The following is a 14352-nucleotide window of genomic DNA, read 5'->3' on the forward strand; positions in this document are numbered from 1 at the left end:
AGTTGGAAATCACAATTATGTTACAATATAGGCTTTTCAAGTGCCTTCCAACTACAGGGGTCAAAATTGGTTCTGCACATTCTAAAGGCAACAAGATCTTTCAACCTTTTTTAAGTCAACTGATTTCTCCGTAATGGCACAGAATGTACCTCCCACTTGTGGCACAGAGTTCAATTAATTTCATCTATCATTTTTAGATCCTTTCTTTCTCTGTATCAGACTCTGTGCTGACAGCTCAGAGCCTGAAGCCTGCTTCTGATTCTGTGTCTCCCTCTCTCTGCCCCTCCCCTGCTCGCACTGTCTCTAGCTCTCACATGAATAAACATTAAAACAAACAAACAAAGAATCCGAATTTTATTCAACCAAATGGAAAACCACAGAATTTTTCAATGGCATAGTAAATTAACTGCAATCGTTCTTTCAAGATTTCTCTCACAACATCCGTAAAATGAATGAATACAGGGGGTTGAGGAATGAAATGTCTATGTGCACAGGAGAGTGGACACTAGATAAAGTAGAAGGATGATACAATAACCTAGGCAAAAAGTAACTGGAGTCCGAAATAGGGTTAAAAACTCTAGAAACTAGAAGGAAGACAAATATGAGTTTCATTGTGGATTCAGACAGTTTGCCAACTGGTCGTATGTTGAAAGAGGTTAGTTTATTTAGCTTTTTTCCTTGAACAAAATTAGTGTATACGCTTTCATTAAAACAAAATTTAGGGGCGCCTGGGTGGCTCGGTCGGTTAAGTGTCCGACTTCGGCTCGGGTCATGATCTCACGGTCCGTGAGTTCGAGCCCCGCGTCGGGCTCTGTGCTGACCGCTCAGAGCCTAGAGCCTATTTCAGATTCTGTGTCTCCCTCTCTCTCTGATCCTCCCCTGTTCATGCTCTCTCTCTCTGTCTCAAAAATAAATAAACGTTAAAAAAAAAAAAAAAATTAAAAAAAAAATTTAAATAGTACAGAGTGACATTAAATAGAAAAATGTCTTCTGTCTTATTCTTAGTCCCTCAATGTAATATTTACTCATTTCTGCTTTTATTTCAACTGGCTACTGCAGTAATTCTAAATAATATATTCATACTGCTTAGTATAAACTAAGAATCTAATCTCATGACCATGTGCACAAGGAGACAAGAAAAATGTTCACTGTGTATAATTTGTAACAGTGAAAAACTGAAAACAACTTAAAAGTTCAACAACAGAAGAGTAAACACATAGTATAAATACTCAAATGACAAAAGGCTACATAGATCAATACAAATATAAAAAATGTTAAGTGAAAAAGAAAGTTGCAGAAGCAAAGCTTTAATATATAAGTACTACGACTAAGTAGATAAAAATAATACACATGAAAGTATAAACACACATGCTCAAGTACCAAAAACAAATTCAAGAGGGAGGGACAAAAATACAAAGGTGTGTTATGTTTTATTTAAAAAAAAAAAAAAAAAAAAGCTCTGAAGGACAGCAGATGGGACACAGACATTTGTTTTATTGTTCTCTATCAATTTTCTTTTAAACAGAAACATTTTGTACCTTTATTTTCTTTTCAAATTTTTATTTAAATTCTGTTAACACACAACCCAATACTGGTTTCAGGAGTAGCAATCAGGGATTCATTACTTACATGTAACACCCAGTGCGCATCACAACAAGGGCCCTCCTTAATACCCATCACCCAATTAACCCATCCCCTACCCACATCCCTCCATCAACCCTCAGTTTGTTCTCTACCTTTAAAAGTCTCTTCTTCTGGTTTGTTTCCTTCTCTCTCTCATCCCCACCCCCCATATGTTCCTCTGCTTTGTTAAATTCCATATATGAGTGAAATCATATGGTCATACCTTTATTTTAGAAGAAAAAAACTTACATTAAATACTGAATGTATTACAAGGATTCTTCTGTAATCTACTAATTCTTCTGAGTATCACTTCAGATTTCGGGTATCACTTCAGAAAAAGCTATTTCATTCTGGCGTTATTTACCACCCTACTGACCTCTGCTGGTCCAACAAGGGTGAGGATACTGCAGTTGCCTTCCTGTCTTTCTTGCTTGCTGAAGACGACGATTTAGGGCTTGACTTTCGCTTTGGAGATTTGCTTGACTTTCTTAGAGAAGGAGATGGAGATAATTTTGATCGAATCACTTCTGGTGAAACCTTTTAAAAGAATTCAGTAGATCAATCAGAAACTCCTTCAATCATGGGTGTTATAATCAGATAACAAAGCAGGTGTTTCTAAATCATACCAAAAGTCAAATGAAATATTAAGTGCTGTTATAGCCACCAAGTGTTAGTCTGACTTCTAAACATGTGCTTTTAACCAATATGCTAATTACAATTACCTGCCCTAACATAACACTATTATTAACAAAGCACACCAAAATTATACAATTTCAAAATCTCCTCAGAAAAATCACAAATTACATTCCAATAAATTGTACCCCTAGTCTTTAAAAAATAAACAAGTATTCTAGACATAGCTTAGGCTTAAGAAACAGACATACATAGATTCAAATCCCATTTACATTAGCCGGTGAATCTATGCAGCACAACCTTAGTTTTTTCACCTGTCCAAAAGCAAAAATATTTCCTATTTATCTAATAGAGTAATGTGAATATTAACATGTAGTTGATTTACAGTAACGTGATCAACTTATCAACATCCTGATACAATTTAAGACACAACAAATGGCTAATGAGTTCTCTGATCAATACCCATGTTGATATTAATTGCTAACATGTATTTCAATAGCATACCTCCTTTTTAATAATAATTTCTTCTCTTTTGTCCATGTTTTCTTGTTCGAGCTTCATTAATTCCCTCTGTATCTTCTGACGCTTCATTTCCAACGACAACTCATGAACATAATCATAATTAATATCTCCATTGTCAGAATCTTTAAGATAAAATTCCATTACTTGTCAGAAACTATCAAAATTACACCAAAAATTAGAGAAACTTTTTCAACTAATTTTTTATGCAAATTAAAATGGTGGTCTTTCATTAGAATAACATACTTCTCAAAGATAAAAAATATATACTGTTTCTATAAAGGGTTAAAATCAGTACGGCTGATTTCTTTATGAAATGCCAAACATTTTTAAGACACTTGGGTTTTCTTAAAGTGATTTTGGGTTGTCTGGCAGTTGGGTTTTTGGTTAGGAGATGGGATTTCACAATTTTACCGTTAAAAAAGTCACATGTAAATTCTAAGTATTAAAAATACCAAAGCCTTCAGTATTTCAGGCTGTATATATGATTTCATTATGTCCTTGACTTTCTTAAAGATTCATCAGTATTAAATGAAGGTAGCATTAGGTGTCCTACATTGCTTCCATATTTCCCTTTTATTAGTGACACAACTGATTTGTATCTAAAAGTAAAGTTTGGTAATTTTAACACTAATGTGTACGTGAGCTAACATCCGAAAGATCTGTAACTTTTCCATTATAAGCAATTTGTGATAGTTCCTTAGATCAGAACTGTCCATCTCCTCAACAGATGTGGTACGATGTCTCTATTTCCATTCATTTTTTCCAGTGGAAAAAATATAAAGACTTGTTAAGGAAAAAAAAAAAAAAAAACAGGAAAGAAAAAGAAAGAATGATGTGCAGAGCTATTCCTTCGCAACATGCAGAAGTTTTCAGGGGCTACTGGCACTGTCACCCAGCCTCTCACCCTCATTTGTTATATATAAATGCCAAAGAGCCTAGAGGAAGGAATTTCAGTGACTCTTATCCTAACACATGACAATGTTGGGCTACACTGATAACAAACTGAGGTGCCTTTTCTAACTTTTCTAACTTTTAGCACTGAAGATCACCATTCCTTAACCTGGGGTAAAGAAATAAAATGAAGAACTAAAAAACGACGACGATAAATAGTCCTATTTGACTGTCGAAAACACAAGAAAATGAACATCACTGTCGTGTACAGATCAAATACATTATAATTCCAACTATCCATTTATTTGCTTGGGAACAGAGGGGGTAACTACATATCCTCTGTGTAACTGAATTGATTGCTCATCTTATATTGGAAGATGATGACAATTTTTCAGTAAATATATAAAATAGACTAAATCACATTTTTCAGTCAGAAAGCAATTACTAAATATTTAAGGACTATATTTACTAGTTATAATTTACTATATTTAAGAACTATATTTACTAGATAAAATGATTGGAAATACTGAATTTAATTAAATAAATAATGGCTATCTGTATACTGTTTTGTACTCTGAGACACTTTGTATCAATGAATAATAGGGTTCAAAGATTCAGTTTGACAGTATTCTTAAATTGCTAGCAGATAAAATTCCATAGTTAAATACTAAGTATGTATAAAACAAAGGGAAGAGTAATTAATTGTGAAGAATGATTTATAGTGTTTTTAATGGTATTATCAATAATACCCTGCACCCCTCTAAAAACTACTACCTGGAAATGTCACCAATATAGAACACAGGTAAGAAATGAAAAGTTGGCTTTCAGTCCTTCAATCCCCAGCTATCCTACCAAAGGGGTAAGCCTGAACAGTTAAAATATATGTCAGAGTCAATGTACTATAATATATTTTGCTCAGAGGAAAAGCTCTCTAGTCTTTACTCAGATACAATTTATTCTTATTTTATGCATAGCTATTATAAACAAAAGGAAGATGTCTTCCTAGCCTATAAGGAGATGAAATACAAAACAGACATGATGCAACCTGACAAAAAAAAAGAAGTCTGAAACCATTTAATAAATTTAGAAAATGTGTCTCATACCTTGAGGTTATCATTATAACTGCCTAATAAAAACTGATTCATATAGATAGATGATTAGTCTAAGTCATTAGAAATATATTAAATACAATTAGAATGGCATATTTTACAAGGCAGCTATTTTTAAAAATATATAATACAAAAATACAATACATAAGGTTGACATTCCTCATACATACAGAGTTCTTACTGATTGAAAGGAGAATGCAAGGACATGAACAGGCAATTCACAAAAAGAAGGAAATGCAAATGGTACCTAAATATGCCTTTTTCATGTATTAAAGAGGTACTTTTTTCTAATTATAGTATTAGGTATTAGCAAAGGTATAGATAAAAGGTATGTTCACTCTTTGAAGGTTAACAATGCAAACTAGGACACTGGGACATCTATCTTGGAAAGTAATTAGGCAATGTGGGTAAAAGCCTTAAGAACATTAATACCCTTTAATAAAACAATTTTACTTCTAGTAATCTGTTTTATGCAAATAATCATAGAAATATACAAGGTATACATATATGGATTAAAGACTTTACGGTTGAGTATTTGCTTCTGTCTTTAATATATACATTCTATTAAAAGTGTTAATTCTTAAGTACACAGGGTAAATGGAGAAATTCCATTACACTCCTCCCACTGCTACCTTACTCTAGTGATAACAATGTTACTAGTTTAGTGTTGTATGCATAAAAATAAACCTTTATATTTATGCTCTTTAAAATAATGGGACTAAAACTACACACAATGCCCTATAGAGATACCTTTCCACATCATACAAAGAGGAACCATTTTAACATCTGAAAAGCATTTCATAATATGAACACATTGTAATTTAGTGAACCAGTTTCCTTCTGATACACATTGTTTTTAATATTTTGCTCTATAAACAAGACTTCAATGGACATTCTGACACCTTCCTTGGTTCACAAGTGCAAAGTATTTCTTTAGAGCAGATTTTTTTTTTAATGTTTATTTATTTTGAGAGAGAGTAAGCTAGTGAAAGAATGGTGAGCAGGTGAGGGACAGTGAGAGAGGGAGAGAATCCCAAGCACACCCAATGCTATCAGCGCACAGAGCCCGATGGGGTACTTGAACGGTGAGATCATGACCCAAGCCAAAATCAAGAGTCAGATGCTTAACCGACTGAGGCATCCAGGTGCCCCTAGAACAGATTTCGTAAGCTACAGAGTTGCTGGATCAAAGATAAGTGTAACTTTATTTTTAATATTACCAAACTACACCTCAAAACAGCTTTTACCAACGGAAACTCCCATTTCTAACGTTTATATTTTTCATTTCTGTCAATTTGATGACAGATAAATAAATGCTACCTTTTTATTTTCCTTGACTTCCTTCTGTAGTGAGCCTGAGTACCAACTGACCATTTCTATTTCCTCTATGAATTACCTATTTAATTTTTTTTGCCCATTTATCAACTGGACTGTATTTTCCTTTTATTTGTGGAGCTCATTATATGTTTATATAGTACTTATGCCATGTGCTTATACATGTTATACATGGTAAATATGTCCTTTTGGTGATCTACTTCTTAATTATTAAACTGTAGTTTAGTTACACAGAAAATTTAAATCTTTATGTACTCAAATAAGGCTTCTGGGTTTTATGCCTTACTTCAGGAGAATGTACCCACCTATAAGATTACCAAATACGTTCATTTATTTCCTCTTCTACTGCAATGACACTTTCCCTTTTTATGTTACTGCACTAGTCAGTATGGTAAACAAATAAGATGAAGTTTAAGGAACCAAATAAAAAACAGACTTGGGGGTAAGGAGTTGGAAATACAGGCAGCAACCAGATAATGAAAAGTTCTGTACAGTAAGAATTTGTACTTGGTTCCTGAAGGCAATGGGAAATCCAAATTTTATTTGCTTTTTTTTTTTTAAATGTTTGCTTATTTTTGAGAGACAGAGCATGAGAGGGGGAGGGGCAGAGAGAGAGAGAGGGAGACAAGGAATCCAAAGCAGGCTCCAGGCTCTGAGCTGTCAGCACAGAGCCCAATGCAGGGCTCAAACTCATGTACCATGAGATCATGACCCAAGCCTAAGTCGGACGCTTAACCAACTGAGCCAGCCAGGCACCCCGGGAAATCCAAATTTTATGCAGAGGAATGAAGACATTTATTCTTTCAAAAGAGCATTCTGGAACTCAGAGAGTGGAAGAAGATATTCACAATACGTATATCTGATAAAAGATCTTATATCCAAAGTATATAGAGAATTCTAAACAATTAAGAAAACAGGTAATGCAATACAATAGGCAAGTCTGGAACACACAGTTTACAAAATAGATTGTACAGTGGTCAATAAACGTGAACAAGTTGTCAACTTTATTAGTCATTAGGGAAATGCACACTAGAACCACAATTAAGATACCACACACCTCCAGAATGGCTAAGATGAAAAAGATAAAAAGTACCATATGAAAAATAATCATTTTTAATTTGACATTATCTACCAAAGATGAACATATGCAAACTCCATGATCTAGCAATCCAATTTCCAGGCATAAGATGAAGAGACATGGGTACAAGTTTAGCAAAAGATATGATTAAGAACAGTAACAGCACCCTACTCATAACTGTTCAAAATTAGAAATTATTCAAATGTTTAGCACCATTAGAATGGATAAATTATGACATATTCATACAATGAAATCCTATACAGCTATAATAATTAATAAACTACAACTATGTGCAATAAATAATACGGTTAATCTCAAATATATTGTAAGCAAAGGAAGCTAAACATAAAAAGAGTACTGCTATATATTCCATTTATACAGAGCTCAAAAACAGACAAAACTAATCAATGGTGGTAGAAATCAGGGTAGTAGTTATCTCTGGGAGGTGAGGGTTGGGAGTGAGTGACTGGAAAGGGAGCACAAAGGGGTTTATGGGATCCTATTAATTTTCTATTTATTGACTTGGGTACAGATTATACAAGTTTGTTCTGTCTGTGAAAATTCAGTGAGTTGCACACATGAATCATGCACTCTTCTGAATGTATACTACACTTCAGTTAAAAAAATTCTTTTAAGATTATTCTGGCTTTCAAGTGGAGAATGAATTAGAAGACAAGATTAATAACTTCAAGGCATGAGGTTAGGAGGCTATTGTGGTAAAATATATTTGTACGCAGTAAACAAATATCTTAACTAAAATATTAGTAGTCATTTAGAAAAATAGGTGGTTCTGAAAGATAGGCAGAAATGTCAGAACTCTGTGAACATCTAGGGTGAGGGGAAGAAATATCAAATAATAACTCCCAGGCTTTGGGGGACCCAGTAGAAAGTGGTAGTCTTAGGGAACTCAGATAGAGAGATCCAGTTGACAGATGCCTCAACTGAGAGCTCCAGATACTGGATTCATTCACACACAGATGCTAATGACGCCCTGAAAGGATGACTTCATCTGGAAGGAAAAATTAAAATTGAGAAGAGGTGGCTAGGCAAAGGGAAAACAACTGAAAGCAGAAGCCACTTCTAGAAACAAGCGGTTCTCAAAGAGGGGTCTGAGGACTCCTCGGGATCTCCAAAACAATTCTTGGAGTTTCAGAAGATGAAAAATATTTCTACAATACTACATCACTTGGGTGGCTGGTCTACTATTCTCTCCTGGGTATACAGCGGGGTTTTCCAAAAGTCACATGATACGCAATACCATTAACAGATTGAATGTGGAACCAGACATCAAAATCTAGATGTCTTCAACTAAGCCAGATGTTAAAAAGATTTCCAAAAACATGTAAAACACTGCCCCCTCCTTGTGATTTTATTTTTAGTTTCCAAAACCAATCTATTTTCTATAAAAGTATATGCTGGGCTTATTATTTTCACTGTTCAATAAATTCATAAATAAGTATTTAAAAAATTTCTCAGATTCAATTTCTAATATGGCAAGAATTAAAACAAATAACCCACTAAGTCAAAAGCTGTTTGGGATCCTTAAAAAAAGTGAAAAGCGTCATGAGACCAAAAAGTTTGAGAAATACTAATACAAAGCAATTTCTTCTGAGTCTAGCTAAAACTGCTATTCATGTTAGATTTAAAACGTAGAAAGTCTATTAAATTGGTTCAGTGTCATTATCTGGGGATTGAGATGACTATATCCATGCTTCAATATTCTTCCAAACATGTTTTAACCCATAGAGACAAAATATCAAAACCTGTGAGTTCAAATCAAGAGAAAACTGTAATAGCCATGTGTAGATTTTATATGTACAACTATTATAAAAGGCATCTACTCACCTTTTAAATGATTTTTGTATAGTAAAATCACTTTAGTTTTTTTAAAGATGATAGCCTAGAGCAAAACCTTGGGAATCAACATTTAAGGGATAGATAAAACACAAGGAGCCTCCGTTCAAGACTGGAGGGCTTCAAAGGAAGACAGAAAAACTGAAGAGTGATAGATGAAATCCAAGGACAAAGTGTTTCAAAAAGGCTCTCGAATGCTGCAGAAAGATTACAGAATAGAGACAAGTATCAGGGTGCCTTGGTAGCTCAGTCACAGTTTGGCTCAGGTCATGATCTCACAGTTCATGGGTTGTAACCCTGTATATGGCTGTCTGCTGACAGCTGGGAGCCTGGAGCCTGATTTGGATTCTGTGTCTCACTCTCTGTCACTCTCCTGTTCACGCTCTGTCTCTCTCTCTCTCTCAAATATAAATAAACAATTAAAAAAAAAGAGAGAGAGAGACAATATGTCTCTATTTACTTAGCAAACAGGAGGTCATCAGTGACCTTGAAAAGCCATTTTACTGAAGACATGGGTCAGAAAACTGAGCAAGTATGAGGTGAAAAAAGTAGAGACAGTAAGGCACAGAGTTACTTCACAAATTTAGTTGTAAAGTGGGGATAAGCCGGGTGATGGGTAAAAGTCATGTGGGGAGAAGAGAAATTGTGTCCAGATGGATGTTAAAGATGTAAAAGAGAATGTATAACAAATGAACAAGATTGCAGAAGGGGGAGGAAATCAGATTCAGGACACAGGAGTAGATAACCTTATATAGCAAGAGGGAGGCTTCTTACAAAGAACAAAAGAGAAAGAATAAAGTTCAGGTGGGGAAAAGAAGACCAGCTTGTAAGTGTGGTAGCAGGAAGTTGAGGGAGTTACTAGATGGTGAGTTGCACCATCTCTGTGTAGTAAAGAGCAGACAGGAGACATGAAGGGTCCATGGGGAGATCTGAGGAGAGAGTCTGAAATAGCTACTATGAAGACAAGGAGAAAACTCATCTTAGGCTTTTAAATGGGAATAGAGAAATTTTTATTTTTAAAGATTAAGGGGTATCTAGTATATTTCAGAATATTTCTTATCCGAAAGTAATTAAAATGAAAAGAATGCCGAGTGTGTTTAGCTAATCCCTTCATAGTTAGGCAAAGTTCGCTATCCAACCTCAAACAGTCAAGATTTATAGTATTTTATTTCAATATATGAACTATTTAGTCACCTACAATGAGACATTATAGCTGCTTCTACTACTATTTTGTAAGAGGTATTACATTAACTTATGAAATCCCAATAAACTAATCATAAGGAAATTCCCTATCTGCTCTTAGGAGTAAGTTTTAAGTAGACAACACCGTCCAGAAGTGGAATGGATTTCCTAAAAAAATACTGATGTTCCAATTACAGGAGAGGCATTTAGCATACTTTTGAAGTCTCAGAATAGATCTCTTTAGAGATTGTTCTTCAATGTAATAGTAAATATTTTAGGCTTACAGACTGCTGGCTCTCGTAAGTACTCGACTCATCCACGGTAGGTCAAAAGCAGCCACAGGAAATATGTAACCAAACAGGACTGGTTGTGTTCCAATAAAACTTTATTTGCAAACACAGGTGGCTGGCCTACAAACTCTAATTTTTTTAACTCTTAGTCTAAGTTTTCAGTTTACTGCTAAGGAACTTGCTTAAATTCTTACATTCTTTAGTTTTGTCATGTGTAAGTAGAGTAACAAAGCTACTGAATTAATGAGGTAATTACATAAATGATACTGAAATGCCCAGCACACCCAAAGCATTCAATAAATGTGACTTTCCTTTCTCTATTTGGTAGCGTGAGGCTCTACTGCTCACCTTCAGAGGTCATAAAAGTGAAAAACATTCATGGTATGAAAAACAAATGCTAACTTGTTAAATGATGCAAAGATGATTTTGCTATTACTCATGAACAAATCCCTGGTCTCAATTAGTATGTGAATTGGATTTCTTCTGAAAGGTGAAAGTCTACAATTTCTTGGAAATAATTTTCCCACATCTTTAAGATTTAAAAATCTTATTTTAATATTTTATGTAATACAAACAAAATTTAGGGGCACTAGCGGGGCTCGGTTGAGTGTCTGACTTCGGCTGAGGTCACACTCTCACGGCTCGTGAGTTAAAGTCCCACATGGGACTCGCTGCTGTCAGCACAGAGTCTGCTTCGGATCCTCTGTCCCCGCCTCGCCGTCCCTCTCCTGCTTGTGCTCTCAAAAATAAACACTAAAAAAAAATTTAGACTTAATTTTTTAACTTAATTTTTTTTTTAATTAACCCTTAATTTTTTAAGGGCCTAAAAACACTTAGAAAAGTAATGCAATTTCAAAGGACTGTGATGCTGCCCAATGAAGTCCTGGGGGGGGGGGGGGGGAGGGGAGGATGGGGAAGTTGAAAAATGCAGTGTGAATAGCCTTCTCTGACTTTGTTCCGCTACCACATGCTATTTTCTGTATTACGGCTCATTAAAGTGGAAAGACGGCAGTAAGATGATTCTGAAAGGAGGAGATAACAGTTGAAAAGTGTTTTGAAACCCAAAAAGTCTACAAAGTGAATAATCAATAGCTTGACTATATAAGCAAAGATTCTTGCACTCACCATCTCTATTAGTTTCCCATTCTACATTTTCTTCTTCACTTTCGGGAGTTCTCTCCTTAGTGATTTTAATGTCTTCCTTTTCCCTATGTCTCCCTCTCGAAGATTCTTTCTAAAAAGTATATATATACATACAGATTACCATATTTTTTAAACATTACGAGATAGTTACTATAATACAGAATATTTCTAGCTTCATCTTTGTTTCATTAAAGAATCTAGCAAATAATCACTTATCCACTAAGTAGAAGCGACAAGTTCTAGTGTAGCACCATCATGAAAACACTGTATTTTATCAAACAGCAACTTGGTAAAAGTAAGGAATAAGATTTTAAAATATACAATGCAAATATTTACTAAGCACTGGATAGTCTAAAACATACCAAGTTTCTACTTCTAAGTTTCTAGGGGGAAAAGACAGTTTAAAATGGATAAAAAGAAACAAAAGGATTTTTAAGTGACTATATTAAAAAATGACTAAAAATGGCTACATTTTTCACAGTAGACTCAGAAATACTGATCTAAAACTTACCATACACTTAATGTAACAGCATTTTCCTGCACACTTAAAGATTAAATCCAAACTCATTTGGTAATTTTACAAATGCTTTTTTAAAAAGATGTTCCCCTATTTTGATGAAATCAAAATGGTGGCTAAAATGGTTAGAAAATTAGTCCTTATACTATAGTTAAAAACATAAAAATTTACATTTTATTCCACGTGTAACAGTATCCTACAAACAGAACAGGGCGGTTTCAGCTTGTAAAATTTAATTAAATAACTATATAAGATAAAGACTCCAAACAACATTTTACTACGTGGTAAGAAAATAACCAGTGTTGTAGAATTGTTAACCTTCCTACCACAGCGTCTCACTTTTATTAACACTCTAAATCCTGACTATGTAAGAAACTAAAACTCAAGGACATTAATTGCTGAAAGTTCTTTCTGGGCATTACCAAACATAAAATGGCACTGCTTACAACACAAATTAATTTCTCTCTGAAATCTTTTTTTAAAAAAATCTAGTATATATTATAATTGCCCTAAATTTTACATATTTAGGTACAAAGTCATGGTGTATCACTTGCTAAATGACACATATGGTATGAAAATAAAGACTGACAAAAATATTAGAAAAGGTTCTACAAGAGTGGAACCAGCCATAGAAAAATACTAGGAGGGAGGAAGGTATGAAGGGAGGGGAGGGAAGGAAGGAAGGAAGGAAGGACAGACTAACTCCTATTTATATATAAGACAAAAGGAAAAAAAGGGACACAATTATTTTTATTCTTAAAATATATTCCATGGATTATCAATGAGGAACTATTCTATATCCCATGTAACTTTTCAGTGTTCTATGGATTAAATTTACTATAATCTTACATCAGTACAATTTATATCAAAAAAATTTTATAGGAAGTTGTCTCCAAATTATTGAAAAATATAGTTTTCTACTTAAAGTAGCATGTAATACCCAACTACTAATTTAGTTGAAAAGGATTTCAGAGAAGTAGTAGTTGATACTGCAAAATAAAATAACCTGCAAGTGTGTAGCGAAGTATTTTTAACAGATTTAGAACTAAAAATGCAATCATCTCAATAAATATCATTAATAACATAAATATTTCCAATATTCACCCTATATAAATAAATTATGTAATTTTTGAATTGCTATTGTTTTTTTAATACGACAGAGTAGCTTGTCACCTTATTTCTTTTAAATGCAAACATATTAATTAGATGTGCAGCTGGGGGTGGGGAGGGCTGGGTGGCTCAGTCCGTTAGGCATCAGGTCATGATCTCATGACTTTGGCTCAGGTCATGATCTCACGGTTCGGACTTAGAGCCCAGCATCAGGGTCTCTGCTATCAGCACAGAACCCACTCTGGATCCTCTCTCTCCCTCTCTCTCTCTCTGCCCCTCCTCCCCTCCTCTCAAAAATAAATATTAAAAACATTTTTTAAAAAGATGTGCAGCCGTTTGATTACTTTATTATTTATTCTAAATTAGTCATCCCAGAACATGTACATGTTGAAATACTTGTTAATGAACTAAAGCATTTCAGCCAGTACACTTGGGATGAGATATTTTAAGAATTCAGAATTTTTTTTGGACTTCAAAGTATGCTAAGTAACAACACCAACAGGGTCTACAGCAGCAACCTGTGCTCAAACATACTAATATTTTTGTAGCAAAACATGAAATCGCCAATTGTATAAAGACTATAATTAGCTTCATGTCAATTAAAATTAGGTTTTGCTGTCAAACAAATCTATGCCTCACTTAGAAAAGCTGGTATTAAAAATTTCTTACATTTCAGAAATGCAATAAATGATTGCAGGCTTTTACTTTAAATTATTTTCATTTTATTTTTAGTTTACAGTACATTCACATTTATTCCATAAACATTATATGTATGGATAGGTAATATTCATTATGAATTTTGTTTTTTAATATCTTTTTAAATTTTAAGGTTTTTCATTTTTGAGAGACAGAGACAGAGTGTGAGCAGGGGAGAGGCAGAGAGAGAGGGAGACAGAATCCGAAGCAGGTTCCTGGCTCTGAGCTGTCAGCTGAGCCCTGATGCGGGGTTCGAACTCACAAACCACAAGATCAGGACCTAAGCCGAAGTCGCATGCTTAACTGAGCCACCCAGACACCCCATGAATTTTAATTTTAGATAGTAAAGAGGCATTGCCAAGAATTTGA

General features: G+C 34.4%; 1 protein-coding gene across 9 annotated transcripts in view; it reads right to left on the reverse strand.

The window, feature by feature from the left end:
• ZC3H13 (zinc finger CCCH-type containing 13) overlaps positions 1 to 14352 on the reverse strand; it is a 96234-nt gene that overhangs the window by 57621 nt on the left and 24261 nt on the right. For all 9 annotated transcript variants that reach the window (XM_019447531.2, XM_019447532.2, XM_019447530.2 and 6 more), the window contains 3 exons: positions 11643 to 11751; positions 2761 to 2900; positions 2000 to 2160 (listed from right to left, as the gene is read on the reverse strand). In XM_019447531.2, coding sequence (XP_019303076.2) covers positions 2000 to 2160; positions 2761 to 2900; positions 11643 to 11751 — 410 coding nt within the window. The remainder of the gene's footprint in view (positions 1 to 1999; positions 2161 to 2760; positions 2901 to 11642; positions 11752 to 14352) is intronic.

This window comes from Panthera pardus, unplaced genomic scaffold (genome assembly GCF_024362965.1).
Source record: "Panthera pardus isolate Hobbes unplaced genomic scaffold, ASM2436296v1 HiC_scaffold_1, whole genome shotgun sequence".
Lineage (NCBI taxonomy): Eukaryota > Metazoa > Chordata > Mammalia > Carnivora > Felidae > Panthera > Panthera pardus.